The following is a 22,886-nucleotide window of genomic DNA, read 5'->3' as shown; positions in this document are numbered from 1 at the left end:
AAAAAGAAAAGTGCCTTCTGAGTTTGTTTTTTTAATCTTCTACAAGTCAGGTAAAAGTGGAGAGATGTGTCTGACGTCTCCCCGCTGCACTTTGAGATGTGGAACCAAGTACAGTAAAGATTCTCTACCGTTCACCCTCGTCTCCGGTGATCAACCTGAACTTTGACGAGCACGATGTTATTCGTAATAATAGGAAAGAAGCTGCAATAGCATCTTTAGTTTCTTCTAGTTCACGTTCATCCGAGGATTGTTTCCCACGCGGAGAAGCTTCTGAACTGTCGCCAAACATTAACTCGCCTGCTGACATTGGAAAAAACTACCTGTTCAGAGGTTACACACACACACACACACACACACACGCACGCACGGATGAAATATTACGCATCAAGCAAAGCAAAGGTCCCGAAGAACTCTCTCTTTGTCTCTCTCGCCGCAATTAATGAGGCAATAAATATTTCAACAGCTCACTCCCCCCCTCGCGTCTCGCAAGAGCCTCAGTAAGAATTGACCCAAACATTCCCCAAATTCAATAACGATAATGGATCTGAAACGGAGACGACGGCGCCAAAAAATGTACTTCGAGTGTTCTGCACTAATTGGACCATTAGAACCCAGAGGCGTTAATTTCTCGTCGTTACGGCGACAACATCCAGCTGATGATATTAATTACCGCCCTGGCTGTGGCTTTATAAACTGCAGACAACATGGCCGCTCCTTCTCCCTCTCTGTCTCTCTCTGATTGTTGGCTTCATTGTTCCCGGCTCTGGTGCAGGTCATGTGGAATCCAAATCGCCTCAGTAATTAGCTCGGAGGCTTTGTGTTGCCTGGCCCGGTTGCATGCAGATATACGATACAGAATTGATCGCGTCCCACCCAGTCGTCGTCGTCCCACCCCCCCCTCAATCACCCCCCTCATCCACGAGTCGCCCGTCCCTTCCTGTTACCATGTCTTGGTAGTTGGCATAGTGGAGGAATTGCGGGATTGATTGTCTCGGGCAGTGCTTGGCAAGGAGATAGCTGCTCCGCTCCACCCTCCGACACGGCCTCCACAATGGTGCCTTTGTGTGATCAGCGTGTGGAAAGCTTCATCCCTCTAGCTCCTAATGGCTTCTGGAGCGCCACCGGCTCAATACGCCATTACTGCTACGCTCGAGTGGAACCCGCAGACATGCAAGCCGGGGCGGTGGGGGGGGACGGAGGATGAGGAGGCGAGTGAACGAGTGGAGGTGCTGCACGGCCCACCAAAGAAGGCTAGACCCCGCCAGGAGCTGCGTCTTGTGCTCCCGCACACAGCAGCCACGGAGAGAAACCCTCCCCCTGGTGACGACGGCGGCACATGCACAAGGCCCCCCCCCCCCCCCCCGAAAAAGACAAGAAGGGAGGGTCTGAGATATTGGCCCCGCGCGCCACAGGGTTACGGGTGTGTTGAGGAACCTGCGAGACTTTAACGAGGCGCTAAATGAAGGGCTCATTAGGACGACCACAGCGGACCTTAATCAGTAATTAGAAGCTGTGATCTCCGTGAGCTAGCAAGTGTGTGTGAGTGTGCGAGCGAGCGATGTGCGGCGGCCCCGCTGCGCTGCTTGAGGGTGCCCCTCGTTTATGCGACGGGCTCCTCCAGCAGTGCTGCTCTCGCTGCACGTAAGGGCTCTCGCAGCGTTTCCCCAGAGCAATCAGGACCTCTAGCCCCCGCCCGCCCCACGCACCACCTGCCCCCCGCCCGCCTGTCACGCTGACACGCTGGGCCTGAACGTCCCCTGCGCTGCCACGCTGATGTTTGAATACACGAGGGGCGGCGGCGGCGGCGGCGTGATTATAGGTTTTCGCGAGGAGCTCGGCGACATTGGAGCCGATGAAGAGGTGGCAGGCGCGCTTGATCTCGGTTTATTTTTGTTTGGCTTCCGCGCGGGGAGGCTCGAGGCACAGGAAGCACGGCGTGTCGTGGCTTTTCATTTTCTTCTTCTTTCTTTTTTCCCATGTCGGAAATTGTTTCAAAGGGAACACGTTCAAGGTTTTTCGCTTCTCAGTGATGCAGCACTTTACATTTTGTTGACGGCCATAGATTTTTAAATGTCATTTCACTTTTTCCACCATTGGATTATTGTGCATCTATGTGTAAACGGCGCCCTCGTGAAATCTCGCCCGAGTCGCGTAATCCAATCTGATATTTCCAGCGTAATGTGTTTTAAGTGCAGAAGGATTTTGCGACGGCGTTCCCCTTAATAACAGTAAAGGAAAACCAGTATGGAATAAGAAACGAATAAAAAACACACTATTGGTTCCCTTGGGTGGTGAAAATACCAATATTATTTTTTTTTTTAAATGTCTCAAATGTAGCAGCAGGATCCGCTGTGAAATAACCATTAATTATATGTGTGATGAATCAGATGAAATCCTGCTGGTGTGGGTTTAACTTGTGGCTGCCCATATTTGATATTGCGTTGTTTTCATAGTGTGTAGGTGCATGGATCCGACTGCAGCCCCCCGTCTTCCCTCTGGAGGCTCCTCCCATCGGATCTATTGTTTATCGGTGCTGCTGATGCAGCTGTTTTTTCTTTCTTTCTGTGTGTGTGCGAGTGTGTGTGTGTGTGTGTGTGCGTGGGTGGGGACAGGAGTGCAATGAGATCACTGGTGAGCAACGAGCAGTGTCCCCAGCGCCATGTGGAAATCCACAAAGACGACTTCCTCTGAAACTAATTAATCGACGCCACAAGCCCATTACGCTCGGTTAAAACAATTAGCATCTGCACATTGCACGGGGGAGGAGGGGGGGGGGGGGGGGGGGGGGGGGGGGGGGGGGGGGGTTGTCATCTCGGGCGAGAACGGGAGGGGGACATGACGCTGGGATATAAATGTGCGTGATCGACGCCGTACGTGGCAGATGTGCGGATGATGATGATGATGATGATGATGATGATGATGATGATGATGATGGCACCTATGGAATATTCTTTACAATGGAGAGGAGGAAAAAAACATCCTGCTGAAACTGGTGGCGTTTTTTTTTGTAAATAACCACGTGTGAACTTGGTGTGGCGAGGTCACTGCATTACCCTTTCACAAGTGTGTGTGTGTGTAAGTTTATGTGTTGGGGGGGGTACAGTATGTTTTTCCCCCTAACCCATAAACCCCTCAGCTCCTCAAGCCAGATGATAGCCGGCTCCTCCTCCTAACCCCCATTAGAGGCTCAGTCAAAACGATCCATCCGTCGAGCGTCGACCACATGGAAGCGCCCATTTCTTCCCCGTCGTGCCGAAAATGAAGGCGACGCGGACCGCTTGACAGGGTAATTACTTTTAATGAAACAATACGGCCATCGTAGACAGCAATTAAAAGTCACTCTCACTCCACTCATTAGGAAGGAACTTACAGTTTACTTTCATTCCTCTGGGTTTTTTTCTTTTTTAATGATCCGAAGGGCAAGGCCTGTTAAAATCGAAGAAGGAAAAAAAAAAAAGGCTGGAGAGCGTGAACGCCCCCGGGGAGCTGCCCTCAGGTCCTGTTGACTGTGAGAGCACAGGAACAAAGAGAGAGGAAGGGAGGCTGGAGAACAGAAGAGACGAGAGGCAGAAGAAACAGTCAGGACCGATCCAACAGGCTCCGAGCTCCAGGTCGAGGTTCCACACCTCAACACAACGTCCAAATATCAACCGGTGCTTCTTCTCCTCCTCCCCGTTGTGTCAAAACAAGCGAACAAAGAAACGTCAGAAAGGCCGACGATTACGCAGTCAAAGAGTCTGTGATCTCCCTCTCTTTCTTCTCTTGTGGATGGGGATTGAAGTACCGAAGAGGCGCCGGAGCAGCAACTGTGAGCGAACTGCGGAGCTGTTTGCCGAGCTAACAAACGCAAATTGACCACCATTTCCTCCCAAACGTAACATTTCCATATTGTCTTAATGGTTTATTCTTTCTTTCTTTCTCCTCTCCACTCGTCCTCCTCGTGAATTCACGGCCAATGAGGCTTTCTAACTCCCGCTCTTCTCTCTTTCTCCTTTCTCTCTCCGCAGCAATTTGGAAAGATTTTAGATGTGGAGATTATCTTTAATGAGCGAGGATCCAAGGTAAGTGAACTAGAACGCCAGCTGCTTCATTACCATGTACTTCCTCTGTTTCCTAACGACGGCATTAGTGTAGTGTAGTGTGTACATTGGCGGAGAGCAGTGGTCCCTCTGAAGCCCCGGTCCCGGAGACATACATCCTCCCTCCCTCCCTCCCTTCTTCCCTCCCCTCCGTTGTTTTTGTTGTTGCAGCTCTAACCCGAGTTGTGAATCATTAGCCCCGTCAATCAATTCCTTATTGAGCTGTTTCACCAATTCACTTAATCCACGAGCAGACTGCGGGCCCCGCGCGCCGGTGGAAGTGAAACCGCTCGTTCAGGGACCCCGTCCCTCTTTGAAGCTCCGACGCCTTGATTGTGAGAAAAAAAAATCAACATTATTCAGGTTTTATGGTTTCGGACACAAATGAATGTAGTTCAGTCAAAAGAAATTCGGAGGCTAGTCCTGATGTTAACATTTATTGAAAGGCTTTTGGAAAAACAGGACGTCTGCTTGTCGAACAGATGTTTCATGGATGAAGACCAGAAATTATTCCCATTATCGGCTGCGGGGGGCGCTGTTGCTAAGCAGTAAATGTTAACATAGTGCGGCTTTAAGCGAGCCAGTAAAAAAGTTTCAGGTTGGCATTATTCTATAAAAAAAATTATTGCCAGCAAATCCCATGAATCAGCCAAAACCCACGAATGGGTTCGTTTCCTCAGCATCAGCACTTTCTGATATCGCCCCAACTCTGCCGGTGGCTCTCGGCCCCAAACCCATTGTTTCCTCCTGGAAATGTAAACCTTGTTAAGGTTGGCATCGCAGAAATACAAATTTCAGTATGTAAGAAATTAACGTTTAAAAAAAACACACAATGTGGGCTGGTCACTGTAGTTTTTAAGTAAATGTTACTTAAAAAAATTTTAATAATGGAGAATTCCATGAATACCAGATAAATACTGTGTGTGTGTGTGTGTGTGTGTGTGTGTGTGTGTTTTCACAGTGATGGAGGAACATGTTACCCCCGAGTATCAGTACGGCTCACTTATTGTATTTTTAATAGTTTATTCTATACCATCCGATTCTTTATTCTTATTCTCTGTGGTTAAATACTACTACTACTATTACTATTAATGACACATAGATTCTAGAGATCATACGCAGCACAATCATTAAAGGTTTAGCTGTACAGAAACTCAAATATACTGGGTATAACATTCAAATTGACATTAAAAAAAGAGAAAAATTCATCTCAACTGTGTACTTTCACATCTGTGATCATGTACGTATGAATTCCAATGCTCATTTTAACTCTTAAACCAAGATTACCCTGCAAAATGAAAAAAAAAAACCACTGGGAGACTTTAGCCACCGCGCGGCGGCGTCTCCGCGGTATCAGTCTCCCGACCACCCACCGTGGACAGGTGAGGCCCGCGGAGGTGTGTGAACAGCCCAGTCGCTCCTCATCCAGCTGTTCGTTTAATGGAGTGAGCACTAAGCTCCACGGCTTTCCATTCATAAAGCCGACAGGCTCCGCGGCTGGGTGTCGAGGCGTGAATACTATTGATTCCCATTCATACCTGGGAGTCGTCGGGGCTCTGGTATGCAGGCGTGCAGGCGAGGCCCCGGACCCCGGCACTCCCCCCCCCCCCCCCCCCCCCCCCCCCCCCCCCCCCCCCCCCCCCCCCCCCCCCCCCCCCCCCCCCCCCCCCCCCCCCCCCCCCTGCCAGACAAGATTGAGCACCGGATAAACCTGCCTCCTCTGCCGTAACAAGCATTTATTGTTTGTGCCCTACAAAGCCATTACCCATGATGCCTCTCTCCCTCTCTCTCTCGCTCGCCCGCGCCCTGCGTGCTGTATAATGAACCTACCAGGCCATTAATAAACAATCTATTTCCTATGAAGCTTTGGCAATTTGCATTCAATATGTTTGTCTCCTTTGAAAAATGGCGCCTCCACTCGCCCCTCTTGTAAGCTAATTATTTGTGCGTGATAAAGAAAAGAAAAAAAAAAGATAGAGGCGGTAACCACAGTTGGGTGAATGTCCAAAGGATTAATTTTGCCCTCAGCTCCTTTTTTTATTTCTGAATTTATTTCTTTATCTCGTCCCCGCCCCCCCCCCCCTCCCCCCGAAGGACAGGTCCCGTGTTATTTATGCGACAGGAACAGCAGCCGCGGAGATTCCTGGTGTATGCATACCAGATCACGCCGCTCGCCTTCTCTCACATGTATTACATCCTCCAGCAATTATCAGGCAGCGCCGCACCCCCCCCCCCCTCCCCTCTGCCCCCCGTACCTCTATAAGTATATATATATATATAGAAACCAAAGGAATGGGACTTGTTTGGCCAGCATATCTTAATGCTTAGTGCTACAGAGCTCAGGTCCAGGATCCCAGTCCACATAACTCAAGCAAGTGACAAACCGCCCCAGGGGAGGGAGGGAGACAGAGAGCTGGAGGGGGGGTGGAAATGAGAGGTTGGGTATATTTTGGTCGGGGTTTTAAAGTCAACATCCCCGCTCTTCTTCTCCATCACAGACGACGGTATTTTGCGGTGACACCGATCACTGTTCTTTTTGTGCATCAGTGAACCAGTATTAAGAAATAAAAATGCCCTACTTATTAGTGCAGTGGATTAGAAATAGCCAGAGATCAAGTTCACATCCCATCAACCGCCCGTTAGCCCGTCGCCTTCAAAGACAGACGAAGGCTGCGCCGCCGAAAGTTGTGTGTAGATAATTATACGACTATCATGGCAGCTAACACAAGTGTTTTGCATCCCGCTCCTTCCTGACATCCACCCGTGGCACCGCTGCCGCGCCGTTTAATTGGGTGAAGCAGGCAGGTTTGTTGGTGTTGTTGTGCAGGGTCACGTCACCACCACCACCGTCCTCCTCTTCCTCCTCCTCCTCCTCCTCCTCGTCAGATCTCTGTGTTTGCTGTTTCCTGACGCCTCACTAACTGCCTCTAATTAATCCGGCTGCTTACAACTCGACTCTGCTGCTCACTTGCTCCTGTCTTCTCACCTCTTTTTACCTTCTCTTTCTCCCCTTCCCCTTTCTTTTTCCCCCTTCTTGTGCGTGTGCGTGTGTGTGCGTGTGTGTGTGTGTGTGTGTGTGTGTGTTCCAACCTTTCCTTTCTCTCTACCGGTGGCTACCGTGGCGCCCTCAGGGCTTTGGGTTTGTAACTTTCGAAACAAGCACAGATGCTGATCGTGCACGGGAGAAACTAAACGGTACAATCGTAGAGGGACGCAAAATAGAGGTGCTTTCATTTTTCTCTCCCTCCTTTTTCCTACTTCCTGCCTGCTGCCGTCCCAAATTTTACCCACAAAGCCGTGCATTTGCATGTGGCTGCGATGTGTGTTCCAGTCGGATATATATGCATCCCTGAATGTGTGTGTGTGTGTGTGTGTGTGTGTGTGTGTGTGTGTGTGTGTGTGCCTGGATGCGTGCATGCATAATGGTGCATATAACTTGTTTTCCCTGGTATGCACGATTCATATATGTCAACCCCCGGACACGCCGGTTGTCCATCATTACCTGACAATGCCAAGTGAACGCATGCCATCATCCTCCTCTGGGTTTCTGTCAAACCCCCGGAGAAGACCTGCACCCCCCCATCCCCCCCACCCCCCGTCGCTCAGCGGCGCCTGCTCTGGTTTGACGATGAGCCGAGGCCCCGCCCGCTCGCTCATTCTCATCAGGTCAATAGAAGAAAATCAAACGCACTTGTCTTGTTGTTTTTTTTCTTTTTGGAATCCATTTGTTTATCCGACCAATTATGGATTTTTGAGGATGTTCTTTTTTTTCTCATTACTCGTACCTGTGGGTAATTGGTGCATGCCCCCCCCCCCCCCCATCTCTTTCCAGTAATTTATTAATGTGTAAGAAAATTGAAATGATGAATAAATTCATGAAAGGGTGAAACCAAAACACCATCGCACCAAAGTGGCGACAAGCGTAATTACATAATAATTTATGTATTTAATCAGCCTGTTACTTTATGACTTTGTGTGTGTGTTTGCTCGTGGACCTGGATCGTGAAGGTTTTTGTGCTTTGTTCTGTTGATGCTAAACAGGTGAACAACGCAACAGCACGAGTGATGACAAACAAAAAAGTGGCCAACCCCTACACGAACGGTAAGCGTGATACTAAACCCTACAATCACATTTTGTTTTCCATTTCCTTCTCGTCGTCATTCGAGTTTATTTTCTTTAACTTTGTTCGCCAGGCTGGAAGCTGAACCCGGTCGTCGGAGCTGTCTACGGTCCTGAACTGTACGCCGGTAAGAGACCCGCGAACCTCTGTCGCTAGAATTTCGAGTGCTGTGTGCACTGCGAGCTCACCTGAGGCCCCTATCGGCCGCAGCACTAATCCCAATCTGACCCCTGAATTTTTCCACAATCGGGTTTTCCACGCTGAACCTGCTGAACATGAAATTCCCCCCCCCCCCACCGCTCAAATCAAAGTGAATCTGAGAGCGCGGGGGCCCCAAGATAAGCGGTGGATGATCCAAGCCTCCCTCTGAGTGGCTGAAGGAAGAAGCCCGAGCCCATTGTTTGTCTGCACGGTGTGCAACTGTAAAGCTGGATGAAAAAAAGATGATTTCAAGAGCAAGCGCCCCCTGCAACTGTTATCAGATTGTGACGGGCTGCTGCCGTGGATGGATTTGCCAAGTGCGCCAGATTGACTTTTACAGAGCTAACCGAATAAGGGGAGATTGAGTGAGCGATATTGTTGGCACCTCAGCCTGTCGAAGGGGCCCGCTATTCCTTCTGGTCCCGGTAATGGAGGAACGAGATGAGCTCAGTGGGGTTTTCCCCCCTATCTCCCTCTCTCTCTCTCTCTCCGCCGCGCCGCCTCGACATGCCAGCTTTATTGCTGTATGTTATATGAACCCTTTGCATTTTAATGAGGGGGAAATGGTACTATTTCATTTGGAAGAAGTGCTGAGCACATCGCGCCACTTTAACGGCTTTCCTTTCTGCTCATTAGACTAAAATCTGTTCATTCCCCGGACAGCTTTACGGCGAACCCCTAAATAACTGTCCATGACAGAAAGCAGTCATCTATCATTTTTATTTCATCCCCAACCCCTCACCCCCACCTCCCCTCCCATCCCCCCCCCCCCCCCACCACCATTCCCTTGGTTTTGACATCTTCCCCTGAATATTACACACACAAACACACACACACACACACACACACACACACAATCTCCTCCTCTGTAGGTGCACACTTATGATCGAACATATACATTATGGGTCTGGGAAGAGTTTTCGCTGCATTAAAAAAAAAAAGTGGCCATTGAGCCTAACGTACATTAACAATCGTTTCACTGACCTATATACACTTTACACAACTCCGTCCCCTGCCCTGCTTTTCCTTTCAGACCAAGGCATCCCGGCATACAGGAATAGATAACCTATGTAGAACACAGACACTAATGCATGTCGCCTCTTACATTCTCCATAATACACTATCTCTCACACACACACACACACACACACACACTTCCCAAATCATCTCATAAATCAGAGGGAGTGTGGTCCACCACTCCAGGCAGAGGAAGCAGGAGGGGCCGGGTGATTTATTGGCTGCTAATTTTTCAAGTCGTCTTGACATGGCGCTGGAGTTTGCCAAGCCTAAACGACAACATATGCTTGCCAGCTGGGAAGATGGGAAACATAAATAAGAAATACTTTTTTTTTTTTTTTTTTTTTTTTGCACAAAACCGCCGTAATGAGCAGAAAAGACTCTGATCACGCCTTTTGACTGCGACGTTCCTCCCTGTCCCTGAGATAAACAACAACGACGACGAGGACGAGAAAAAGGAAAGAAAAGGAAACCCGAATCAAGTTCCAGGAAAAAAAATCATCATAGCTACAGTTAATATTCTTTTGGTGGGAGTAAAATGGGACGTAAAGGCGATTAATCACTGTTTATCAGTCCTCATTTCTGTGCGGGAGATCAGTAAAAATTGGGAGCCATAAATCCCGCCTCGGTGACAGCGCACTTCGTCTCCATTCGTCCTGGCGCTACAGGTTTATTGTCCTCAAAACCCATTCAGGAGAATGACGGATGAGAGCCGCGCGCCGGCTCCCTGCTCTTAACCTCTTCCAGGGCAGATAGGCCACTCCTACTGATGGAGGAGGGGAGCGGGGGTAGTTGGTGGGGTACAGGCAGGCCGCGGCAAAATCCTGCGGTCCATGTCCTCTGTTGCCACCTAACCCCCCCAAACCCTGTGGGAAATGGAGAGGGGGGTTGAGGGGGGCATGGTGATTGGTGGGTTCACAGTCAAAAGGAGGGATTGCCAATAAAACATGGCAGTGGCACAAATCAGTGTGTGTGTGTGTGTGTGTGTGTGTGTGTGTGTGTGTGTGTGTGTGTGTGTGTGGTAGCTGGTGCGTTCCCTGTTTTCTGCCTCATGCGCGTAGAAATGTCAGTAAAATTATACAAAGGCGAACATCTGTCCGTCTTTAGTCTCGCGTGCAGACGGTGTGTCTGTTCATACAGCGAGCAGGCGTCTACACACCAGTACATAACAATTAAAATGATGTTTTGCAAATACGAACACAAATACGGATACGTGTGATCCATGTAAACAGATTCATCTAGTTCCCAAAAACATGAACATGTGATTAAAAAAATGTGTGAGCTCATCTCAAAAAAAAGAATTGGCAAACTTTTTTCTGAGGGACTCCTCGTGTTGGAAGGGGTTTTTCTTCAGCACCACGGACAGAAAGATATTTTCAGCACCACGGACAGATATATATTTTCAGCACCACGGACAGCTGCCACTTAGAAACCCCCTTCACATTAGCCATTAGCCGCGGGCTAACGGAGAGGGACTCTCCTCCCGCGGAGACAGAGGAGTTGAGCAGCTTCTCATTCAGTTTCCTGCTTTTTAAGGTGGACTTTTCTTACTGTCTTTTTTTTTCTTTCTGAGGACTCATGGAGAAAGCTCACCAGCTGTGTGGATGGCAGAGAGGAAAAAAGGGCTAATTGCCATCTTAATATATGTAGACAGATCCTCTCTTATTGTTGGAGTGTACGTTCGGGGGGTAATTAAGCTCCACACTCTTGATTAGATTAAGCTGTTTTTCGGTCCCCGGCGCGCAGATTAAGTGCTCGCTGCACCGATGTGTTTGAGCAGGGAAGTATTAGAGAGATCAACCTTGTGGAAAATCAGATCTTTCTTTACGGGGGCCCCGGTTACGACCCCATCATTGGCACAGAGCTGGATTACCCCGGGTCCGACTCGGGCTCTGCGAGCTATTGAGCTTCTCTCAGGTTGACATATATGACATATGAGGTGCAGCGTGACCCCGCCGCCCTCCAGCACATAACTCATATTTTCTCCCCCTCCTCCCGGAAAAGGTGTTTGACTTTGGTGGCTCAACCAGGTTTGTGCGCTCTCTCACACACACACACACACACACACCTCGGCTGTTGTTGCTTTTCACGGGGGCTTACCAAGGTGTGACAGCGCCTTTTGATTTATGGGTTATTATTGAAGCAGTGTAGCCTATCGCCAACTCATTACGAGTTTACATTCACATACATCAGTGCATGCATATTGCATACAAATGTCCAAAACAAGAAAGAAAGAAAGAAAGAAAGAAGCAATTGGACTTTGTGGGGGCCAATAAAGAGAAGCAATTTGTTAAGAGGAGGGTGAAAAACAAACACACAATGACACACACACACACACACACACACACACACACCTCGGAAAGTATCAAAGAGGATAGTTTTTTGCCCTTTAGCGACTACACTCAGATGTCCAGTGCGACTAATTTAAATGTCAAGGTCAGCGTTATAAATCACTGGGGGGGAAAGAGGGCACCCCGCGAGTCTATTGGTATGTTGGCAGCAAACAAAGTGCCCCTGCACCTCGGTGTGTGTGTGTGTGTGTGTGTGTGTGCGTGTGTGTGTGTGTGCGCGTGCGTGTGGAGAGAAAAAGGGGGAGGGGCCATGTGGGCATCACCTGGCCAAATGAGACGCAGTGTTTGAATCTGTGTGCGCATCCCCGCTAATGGAGCGTGATGTTAATGGCAGAAGACATTAAACCTGGCTCTCTGTGTTTTTTTAAAAGCACCACTAATCCGTCTCACCTGTCAGCTTTATTGAAGCAGCGCGGCCGCGGGTGTGTGTGTGTGTGTGTGTGTGTGTGTGTGTGTGTGCATTGTTCATTAGGGATGCTCGCTGGCGGGGGTTTTTTCCCGTCCACCTGCGAGGTTAACGCCGCACACGGGCCCAGTGACGCCAGACCGTTGACGAATATGTATATACGCGAGGCGCCCATGGATCTTCATCGCCGTCTCATTTATTCTGCGATCTGCGAGTGGACTGCCGGCTGTCTCCTCTCCACAGCGGCGGGTTCATGTGAAACACAGTGGATACATGTTATTAACCCCCCCCCACCCCCACCACCACCACCACCACCACTTCCAACAAGCTTCACAGCTCAGAGCAACCTGCTGGTCGGAGGAAGCCAAAGTGGCCTGTGATGAATTCAACCAAAACATCTCATGTAAGAAGAATGAAGAAGAATAAAGGTGAGGGGAGGGCGACGAAGGGGAGGCGTTGCAGGGGGATGAAGAATAATGGATATGACGGTGCTGTGACGGACCAGGCGTCGGAGGGAGGCTGAGGAGCTGGGTGAAGTATTTTTTCGATTGCAGGACAAGAGGAGGACAATGTCTGGAGACCGGTGTGTTTGCATGTGATCAGACATCACGTCGCCTGTCCTCTAATCTGTGACCAGCACCATCAGACCAACCCCTCACCACTCACCCCGAAGCCCCACGCACTGCCAGGCGCCGGTAGCAGAGGACGTGTGCTGTGGCTGTGTGATTGGCTAAAGACGGTCCCAGATGGGATTTGGAGATTGGAGGGGGGGGGGTCATACTGAGGTGTGGTCCTCGGCTGTCCGGCCCATCTGCTCCGTTTCCCCCTCGGGGGAAGTTCTGAACATCTAGTCAGGTTGTTCCGACAACCTTCACCTTCCGCTCGTCTCTCAGCCCAACACCCCCTCCGGTCCACCCGCCCTCCGTTCTCCTCGCTGCTAGCTCATTGTGTCTAAACTATGCAAAAGCCCGTGGTGCGAAACTAGTGGTATTGCATCCATTACCTGCCCGTGCTTCAAGGCCGCCCCCTCGCCAGGCGTCGGGAGGAGGATGCGTACAGCAAATGTGGATCCTTGCTGAGTACGGCACAAAGCAGCGAGCTGGGGAAAGGGGAGAGTGCTCGATGAGGCGCACCTAGAAAAGATTAAATCTATTGTTTCCTTGTCTTGCCCATAATGCATTCTGTCATAGGGAAAAGCAGTGCCGCACGTCTCTCTCTCTAATGTATTCTGTCATGAGGTAAGCAATGCCAAGTCGAGTCGATGTTTCTCTGAAAGTCGTCTTCTCTTCTCTTGTGTGTGTGTGTGTGTGTGTGTGTGTGTGTGTGTGTGTGCATTTCTTTCCCACAGTAACAGGGTTTCCCTACCCTGCCACAGGCGCTACGGTGGCCTACAGGGGTGCCCACTTGCGAGGTCGGGGGCGGGCCGTGTACAACACGTTCCGCACGGCTCCTCCGCCGCCACCCATCCCAGCTTACGGAGCGTGAGTATTGGATATATATATTCCAACCGGGATCTCGAAGCAGCCAGTAGTACGAGTGTGTGTGTGTGTGTGTGTGTGTGTGTGTGTGTGTGTGTGTGCGTGTGTGTGTGTGTGTGTGACGTCTACCCTATTTACATTCGTGTCAACATTTTTGGGCTGCAACTAAAGATTATTTTCATATTCGATTAATCCGTAGATTATTTTCTCGATTTGTTTGGTCCATAAAATGGTTAAAAATGTTGATTGTGTTTCCCAAACCACCAACATGATGTTGTGTTTTGTCCACACACCAAAGATATTCAGTTTACTGTCACAGAGGAGCAAAGAAACCACATATTCCCGTTTAAGAAGCTGAAATCAGAGAATTTTGAAGGGCTGATATTTTATATGGGACTAAACATTGCATCGTCAATTTTGGAAAATTTTAAAAATATATCAAAACGTTTGTCGGGTAATAACACTTATCTATCTACTGTGTTTATATATCGTCCTGGAGGGGTTGTTTGGGAGTCAGAATCATTGTTGGCATCTCGGTATGTACATGTGGCTTCACTCCTCCTGTTTGTACCGCGTCCGTCGAGAAGCGAGGAACTAACAAAGCCACAGGGAGAGAGGAGAGCTGAGAGCCGCAGAGCGCTGAGAGAGCGTATTACCGGGCAGATCTCACTGGACTGTGACCAGGGCCGGTGCTGATCTCCCCGGCTTTGCGCAGCCCCTCTTACCTCACACACACACACACACACACTCCACCGTGTCTTATCAGCGGTGGTCTGTGTGGCCGTGGGAGAGGTCTGACGGAGGGCCGGCCGGCCGAGGGCCCAGTATAACTGTCTATCTGTGATTAGATCAGCATCCATCTTTACTGCAGAGAGAGACTCACCGCTGGAAGTCCCACGTCCCCTTTCCCCTCCTCTCCCCTCCCTCTACCCTTTGCTACTGATGGCAGCTGGTTGATTTATATGGCGGAGTCATGTGACGGAGCGCCTTCGCTGCCTTCTTTTGCCCCCCCCACCCCACCCCACCCCCGCCCCCCTTCCCCTCCCGGCCGCCGCCCGACCCGTCCTGACAACACTGCAGCAACTGGAAAGACAAACAATTTTTACCGGAGCAGAAAATTGGACGGGGGGATGTGAAACGGTTGCACTTTTTTCGCTTTAATGTGTCATTCATTATTTGTGGCGCAGCGCACTAAAGCTGCCGAGCGCTGACCCCCGCAGACCCACAAATGGTTTGAAATAGGGGAGAGTGTCAAGGGCTGAGATTCAGCGGGGCAGCAGAACTAACGCTCCTTTTCCCCGTTCTTTAATTTCACAGGGTGGTGTACCAAGATGGCTTCTACGGCGCAGAGATCTATGTGAGTACAGTCGGCGGCGTGTACTCTTCTCCTCGCTTGCTTTGGATGAAACAGAAGTATAGCAGACCGAAATAAAAAAAAATAAAAGAGCCCAGCCCCGGAGACAAAAACGTGATCTCCTCAGCCCCCGGCATTCTACCAGCCTGGCTGCCAAGCCCGTGTCGATTAGGTCTCCGTCTGCCGTGCCAAGAAACCCGACAACAAAATTTAAAACCCCCTCAGCTCCTCCCTCGCCTCCCTCTTCCCTCTTGCCAATGATCTCAGACTTTGGCAACGAGGCAGACCCCCGCGCTCAGTGTCCCGTGTCAAGTTAGGTCAGTTTCTTCCTCTAGATTTTTTAAGGGTGGTTTTTAAGTTCCCGCTACCGCTTCTCCCTCCTCCTCGCTCCCCGTTTGGCTGGGATATCCCCTTGCCCGCGGGAGGCCCGCGCGGGCCCTAAGTGGAGCCGGTTCCTCCGAGCGATCACCATGTGGGAGATAAGAGGGAGCGGCTGATGATAAAGGGATTGGCCGTCCCTGCGGAGCTGTCCGAGGGCAGGCAGGGTCACGTCGGGGGGCTGGCCCCGCTCCGCGTCGCCCTTGACGGAGAAGAGCACGGATGCTCGGGAGATAATGCTGAGAATTACCACGCTGGCCCCACTTTGACATGGCCCCAGACGTTTGCGAGGCGCGGGGTGGGGTGGGGGGTGGTCATTTGTCCCTTTGAAATGACGGGTGGGGGCACAGCGGCAGTGACAGTCGCCTCTCACTCTCACCCTGACGACGAGGCCGTGTCTGGGAACAGGAAACGCTGAGACCCGGTGATATACGACCTACACACCGGCCCCGCATGATAGCGCCGTATTTCACCGGCTTTTATTGTGGCAACAACCACCACCGCCAGCGCCGCCGTGGACGAGACCCCGGCCTGCGCTCTGACGGATCTCTCCCACTGGCTCCGCCACCTGCACCCTTCGGCGGTCCCTTGACCAATGCCTGACCAGGTCGCTCCATCGCTCAACCCGTCACGCCGGCCCCCTGGTGCTTTCACTGCCATTAGTTTTGGCGCCGGCCGCTGCACTGCTTCAGACTGACTGAGTGTGCGTGAAGGTCTCCGGTGACCAAAAGAGGAAGCCGTCCCTTTAGCCCCCAAGTGTCCTTCACCATCACTCACTGCCGGACACTGGCTTGTTTCCCCCCCCCCCCCCCCCCCCAAAAAAATAGAAATAAAAATCAGCCGGGCTGATGTGTCAACGTTTCCCTTTGGTAACAAATGACCTGCTGATACATAAGCACGAAGGGGGAACTGGATGCATACATGTATAAATATACACTACATGCATTGCATGTGCCTAATACATATGCATGCGCGCACCTCTGTGTAGAAACACGTACGTAGATGAATGCACACACACACACACACACACACACACACACACACACATTCCCCGCACGACAAAATAACAAATGTGCTGCACTGTTGTGTGCAGGCGTTGACAAAGAGGGAGAGTGATTTATTGGGCGTGTTTGTTCAGGCCGTTGCTGTAATCAGCACAGTCCCAAGGCATGGCCCGTCCCACAGGAAGTCATCCGCCTCAACTACAGTCACTTCCTGTCCCCGTGGAAAATCTATTTTTTTTTTCTTTTGCTGGCCGAGTGGGGATTCGAGCGCCGCCCCTGACCTGATTTTCACGCGCCAGCCGTGGCCACGATCATCACACCTCCCTGCACCGCGCTCCCCATCGAGGACGTCTTCCCCCGTGGGATTTAGAAAATGAATGAAAAACATGCATTATTAAAAAGCCACCTATCCGCCGCGCGGACGCAGACGGGCACACACTCCACTGGCACTAATAGGAAAAAACAGTGGGAGAACGGCTCCATTTTTCAAAGAGAGTAATCGCGGCACTCCACAATGAGGGTCTTTAATTCCTTCCCCACTCCGGCAAATGAATACAGCGGTCCCGACTTCCCCCAACGGTCCGGCCCGTCTCCTGCCTCCCTGCTTCATTTGTTGGGGGGGGGGGGGGGGGGGGGGGGGGGGGACTCTTCAATAATGCAGCAGCAGAACTTTCCTCAATCTGAAAAAACACCACACCATATATCACACAGCACCCTCTGGTGTCTGACAGGGGACTTGCAGCTGGTTGCTAGTGACATTTGACAGTTGAGGCATCTCAAGGCTCTGTGTCTGGAGCGTGTTGTTTTTTGTATCTGTTGTGCTTGATTATTGATTAACGTTGTTTTGTTTTTTTTTTGCAGGGTGGATATGCAGCGTACAGATTTGCCCAGCCCACCACCACCGCTGCTTACAGTGACAGGTGAGGGACCCTCTCATCCGCTCCTCAATCACACGTGTAAAAGACTTTGTCGACTTAGTCTAAAATGTTATCCAGAATTTCCGTGTCCGCCTTTTCTGTTTTTTATCGTGGCCAACGTGGTGTTATGTTGTCACAGCTCAAATGAAACGAGGGGGCAGAAAATATAAATCATCACAATCTCCACAAGCTCCAGAAATCGGGGAGAAATTCCTCTGAAAGAGCGAGAGGAGATTACTTCATAGCAGACATAAGAAACATTATGTAATGCTGAATAAAGACACATGTTGAATTCAGAGCGAGGTGATAAAACACACACCTCTCGCTATACACTATGTGGAGCAGGTTGCCTTTGTACTTTTCAACTTTCATTTTAATGAAGGGAAACGAGTCGAGTGGAGGAAGATACTGGCAAAGGAAACAAGGCGTTTGTCTGAAAAGACACGTCACAGATGAATGTCTCAAATCGTTGGAGATGCGAAAGGTGCTTTTATTAATTAGTGTTTTTTCGTGTCAAGAAAGTAAAACATCCACAGGGAGAATGTGATGTGATGAATGGAGAACTGCTTCGTCGGCTTTTTATCATATGCAATATAGGTTTTTTTTTATTAGTTTCCTGGGGTTTCTCTTCCCAAGTTATCCTCCATATCTACTCTGCGGACTGACGGGTTCTTTTTTAGCTCGGAGCTAAAGAACACACACACACACACACACACACACACACAGAGAGAGAGAGAGAGACGGGGGAAAAAAAGACTAACCTTGTTGGACTCAATGAGAAAAGCAGTGATATATGTCGTGACTCTCCACTAGCGATGGGAGAGCGGGTATATCAGTGCAGTATTTATGAATGGCCTGAGGTCTGTGGAAGGAGGGAGGCAGGCAGACGGAGAGGGAGGGAGGGAGGGAGGGAGGGAGATGGACCGACAGGAGCTCCATCACTCCTGAGTGATGTCACTCGGGGTTCAGGTGTGCTCCGTCATGCGGGGCCCCTGGAAGCCGCCGTCAGCCCCCGGGATGTGGGCTGGTTTGGGAATCTAATCTGGGAAGGATTGAGCGTGTCACTTGTGATAACGTACACCGCTGCCCGAGAGCCCGGAGATCATATCGATAATGTAAGATTTATCAGGCCCCTTCGCCGCGGCTCGAATTATGAGCAGCCGTTGCCTCGGCAAGAGGCGAAATTGGACAGGAGCTCTTGTTTTTTTTTCTGTCTTCTTCGTTCTCCGAGTGATTTAATTCCTGTTTCTCTTGCCGATACTTTTCCCCGAGATTTAATGTAATTCGCCGGCAAGTTGTTTGTTTTTCGCTCTGTCTCCTTTGTTTCCTTTTGAATAAGCGCTCGTGGCCCGTCGGATCAATAGAAGGGGTTTGTCTCTCGGCAACGCCTCATCAGATTAAAACCAGCCAATCGTAAGGAGAAGGAAAAAAGAGGTCACCGGGATTGTTTGGGAGGCGTGTGAAAACCTCTGTGAAATATTTAAAAAAAAACATTTATTATCTTGATAAAAGCCTCCAGCGCTCGCAGGGGCCGCATCACCAAAGCCCCTTTAAGCAGCCGAAGCGAGTTCACAGCGTCGCTGCCTGATGAGTCACATTGTGGGACGACCCTTCCCTCCAATGGGCTCTGTGACATTGCGCCGGGTCGGTGGTTCGACCCGCCGCCGCTCGTCAGCGGAGAGTCATTCTGGAGATACATTAGCCTCGCAGGGCCCCGTGGGCTTCGGTGCTCGCTGGCGATAAGAGGACCGCCGAGACTTCCCCCTGACCATCTCGCGGCACCGGGCCTCCTCCTCCCCCCGGGGAGCCCAGAGCGGCCCTCTCCCCACTCCACGTCCTGCTCGCTGACCTTGGGCGCGGTGCCGGACTCCACTGTGCCGAGGCCAGATCTCATATAACTCACTGTAGCTCGCGCGGGAAAAGGTCCATGAGCGCCGTATGTCTTGTTGTCTCCTTTTGGGGGGGGGGGGGGGGGAGAATTTCTTCCCCTCTCTCTCTCTCTCTCTGCACTTTTTTTTATTCCTGGTTGATTCGGTGCCCTCAGTCCTTGGCTGGGTGTGCCTTATCTGCTCCGTGCAGACCCTCATTTGCAAGCGAGCATTGAGGGGAAGAGGGAGGGGCGGGGGGGGGGGGGGACGAAAAAAGTAAATAGAGGAATATGTGAAGTCGAATAAATATATAAATAAAGGCAGACACATCTTGTCCTGTCTCAGAAGGAAATTGGAAGGATTAGTTCCGAACCAGTAACAATGAAAAGACAGGGGTGTGAGCCCAGTGTGCAGCCTGGGTAAACAAGAACAGGGTGAGAGACCAAGCCCTCCAGCCCCCAACTCCATTTCCTCCGCTGCGTCTTTCTTTCTCTCCGTCCCCTCCCTCCCTCCCTCCCTCTCTCTCTGTGCTCATTACCTATTCCCACGCAGCTAATCAAGATGACAATGAAGAGACAAGTAGAATTCGCCCCAACCTTTGAACCCCCCCTCCCTCCTCTTTTTGAACTTCCCCTTGTATAATGTCGAGAGGCCCAGGAGGGAGGCAACCGATTGTGTCAGCGACTTGAAAGAGTTTGACTCGCGGGGGCCGCGGCGTTGAACAAGCACACGTAAATGTTCTGGCGCTGCCTCGTCAATGATGGATCAATGACCCCCGTGTTCTCTCTGTGACCTCCCCCCACCCCCTCCCCCTCCCCACCGCCGTGCAGCTATGGCAGAGTCTATGCAACAGCAGACCCCTACCACCACACGATTGGCCCTGCCGCCACGTACAGTGTGGGGACTATGGTAAGTCCATGAGAACCGCCGCCGCCACCGCCGCCGCCTTGTTTCCGCCTGCACCCCGTGTGAAACATCACCACACGACGCGGCACACACACACACACACACACACACACACAACTCACACTCCAAAATAAAGACCAGAGGCTGCAGCGGTCACTGGTGTTTATTTGTGTATTATTTATTCATTAATTGATTTAGTTTTTTGTGTCATGCTATCTGGCCCCCCCTGGTGGAGCTGAGCTGTACTGGCATGTGCACATTTCTCAGACATTCAGTGCAACAGACGAGAATGTTACGAGCTCTCACCTCTTGCAAAATTGATCAGAATCCAGTTCCTCATGACATGAGAATGACTGATCACTGCAGTGTTGTTGTTGTTTTATATTTCATTTATTGTCCATTTTCTCTTTTAAACACAAACTTTGCATCTTACACGACAGCTACACTTCCTCTCTGTTCATTGGACAACTCACTACAGAGCGAGTTGGATCATCTTTATTTCTTTTTCTCTTTTCTTTTATTTCCCCCGTTCATCCATCCACGCCGAAACCTGACGGGATGAAGTCGAATCGTTAATGTCTGTTTTTAGCTAGCTTTTGCAGCTATACACTGTAACATCAAAGATGAAATGTGACGATAAATAAAAGAGCGGCTTTTTTTCCTCTTGAAACGGAGAGAGTTCTCTCTTTTTTCTTTTTTCTTTTTTTTTGTTTCATGATGATGATGATGAGGAGGAGGAGGGGGAGGAGGAGGGGGACGGGACCGAGGGCCCGCAGACCAAAACCTAGACATTAAGGGGCCATCAAACGCATGCAGCAGTGTGCCGTGGGACATGAAAGAGAAGAGAGAGCAAGACGGAGCGAGGGGGGGAGTCGTCTCGCCCTCCCCCTCCTGCCCACGAGCTCCAATCGGAGGCGGGCTCTCAGCTTGAGAAATGACTGGGATTTACCAATTCCGGCATGCATGCGATTTTTCAACCACATTAAGAAAAAGAAAAAAAAAAGAAAAGAAGCGGTACAGTTCCCCGGTGCAGCTGCTAGCTAAAAGCTTTCATTAATTAAGACATTTTTCCTTTTTTTTCCTCTTCATTTACTTAATTAGAAAATGTGCTTGAATGTTTTTTTTTTTGTTTTTTTTTTAATTTTAATTTGAATTCTTTCTTCTTTTTCCTCCAAATTTCCTTCCATTTCTCCGACACTTTAATCGTCCTCTTGATGAAAGTAGAGCCCCTAAAAGAAAAAAAGTATCAGAGCCAATGATGTGTGTGTTGGGAGCTGAGGGAGCGATCACAGACCAGAGAGGGTGTGTGTGTGTGTGTGTGTGTGTGTGTGTGTGTGTGTGTGTGTGTGTGTTGACCAATCGGCGAGGGTCCTGGGAGATGAGCCGCGCCGAGGCCGACATCAAATAAACTAAAGAGAAAAGGACCAATTTTGGTTCCTCATTCTTTTTTATCATATTTGATTAATGCTCCTCCAGAAGAGAGAGGGAGAGTCGTTATTCTGCATTTAAAAAGCCTATACAATAATTAGTTCCTCTGCGGTCGAGGTCTTCACTCATTTCCAAGCCTCGCAGAGGCTTCGTCTCATATATGTGGATGAAAGTTTCGTACCAGCGAGAGGGCTCCCGCCCGAATTAGGCAGAATTAGCCTTTGAAGACATTCCGTCCGCCGCCTTTGGAGTTTGTCTGATTCCCTTAATTGCAAAGCGGAGCCACGGAAAGATGAGAGGAGGAACCGTGTGTGTGTGCAGGTATGCATGCATAGGCCCACTCGCCTGCTTTATGTGTGTGTGTGTGTGTGTGTGTGTGTGTGTGTGTCTGCCCCAGATATCTTGAGCAGGGTTGCAAATTCTAAGGGCTAATATCCTGTGGCTGTTGGCCCCGACAGGAAGGTGCAGGCACCTCCTGGCAGACTTGAAACGGAGCTGTGATTAAAACCGCTCTGATTCTGCTTCGGTGGACTGGCTCATATTGTTACAGCCTTAAAAAACAACAACTTTGCATTGGATTTTTTCCCAAGGTGGAAAATAAGTCCACAATATGTTCCCCATGTATTGCTGAATGTATTCAATTGAGGCAAAGTGCGTCTTTCTTTTTTTCGAAGAAAGAGCTCTTTTCTTGCTACTGTATAAAAAAAACTTACTTTATTAATTTTCACATCAACTCCACAAAGTTAAAGCTCCAAAATCCCGTGCCCGGCTCCCAACACACACACACACACACACTCACACACATCGTCAGTGTTCGCAATTAGGCCTAAGCTCTGTCTTAAACATTGTCAAAACTATCCATCGCAGCAGCCGCGATTACCAACATTAAAAAAATTGATATGAGATAACTTGCACGGAGAAAAGGAAGGAACTTTTTTGGATAAAAGAGAAAAACCGACTCCAGCTGTCACTTGAATACTGATTGGTACTTTTTTCATCTTTGATGTTGCAGGCTAGCCTATACAGAGGAGGGTACAGTCGCTTCACTCCCTACTAAAAGAAAGAAAGAAAGAAAGAAAGAAAGAAAAGACAGAGACATTACGGCAAAAAAAACAACAAATAAAACTATCTTTAAAAAAATAAAAAAGACAAAAGAAAAGGACAAAAAAAGACAAAACCTTGGTGGGGGAGCGAAATCAAAAGTAAAAAGCTTCCATCTTCCCCCGACTCCGATATTTCTACGACAACCTTTTTGATGTCATCATTGGTCTGCTCTTTGTTTTGTATTCATTTTTGTGCTTTTGGTTCTTTTTTTTCTTTTTACCTTTGGAAAGTTGTTATGCACACGTGCATTTTATCCCGACTGCTGTACATGGGT

At 49.7% G+C, this 22,886-nt stretch overlaps 1 protein-coding gene across 6 annotated transcripts in view; it reads left to right on the top strand.

Annotated features, from left to right (window-relative positions):
* LOC118289488 (RNA binding protein fox-1 homolog 3-like) overlaps positions 1-22,575 on the top strand; it is a 451,402-nt gene extending 428,827 nt beyond the window's left edge. For 4 of the 6 annotated variants that reach the window (XM_035616538.2, XM_035616539.2, XM_035616542.2 and 1 more), the window contains 9 exons: positions 4,008-4,061; positions 7,211-7,303; positions 8,121-8,181; positions 8,274-8,327; positions 13,524-13,656; positions 14,971-15,010; positions 17,251-17,309; positions 20,005-20,083; positions 22,521-22,575. In XM_035616538.2, coding sequence (XP_035472431.1) covers positions 4,008-4,061; positions 7,211-7,303; positions 8,121-8,181; positions 8,274-8,327; positions 13,524-13,656; positions 14,971-15,010; positions 17,251-17,309; positions 20,005-20,083; positions 22,521-22,565 — 618 coding nt within the window. In that variant the 3' untranslated portion in view covers positions 22,566-22,575. The remainder of the gene's footprint in view (positions 1-4,007; positions 4,062-7,210; positions 7,304-8,120; positions 8,182-8,273; positions 8,328-13,523; positions 13,657-14,970; positions 15,011-17,250; positions 17,310-20,004; positions 20,084-22,520) is intronic. The other 2 variants (XM_035616541.2, XM_035616540.2) reach the window with 2 other exon arrangements.
* The last annotated feature ends 311 nt before the right edge of the window (positions 22,576-22,886 follow it).

This window comes from Scophthalmus maximus, chromosome 17, assembly GCF_022379125.1.
Source record: "Scophthalmus maximus strain ysfricsl-2021 chromosome 17, ASM2237912v1, whole genome shotgun sequence".
Taxonomy (NCBI): domain Eukaryota; kingdom Metazoa; phylum Chordata; class Actinopteri; order Pleuronectiformes; family Scophthalmidae; genus Scophthalmus; species Scophthalmus maximus.
This window is presented reverse-complemented; position numbering and strand designations above follow the sequence as displayed.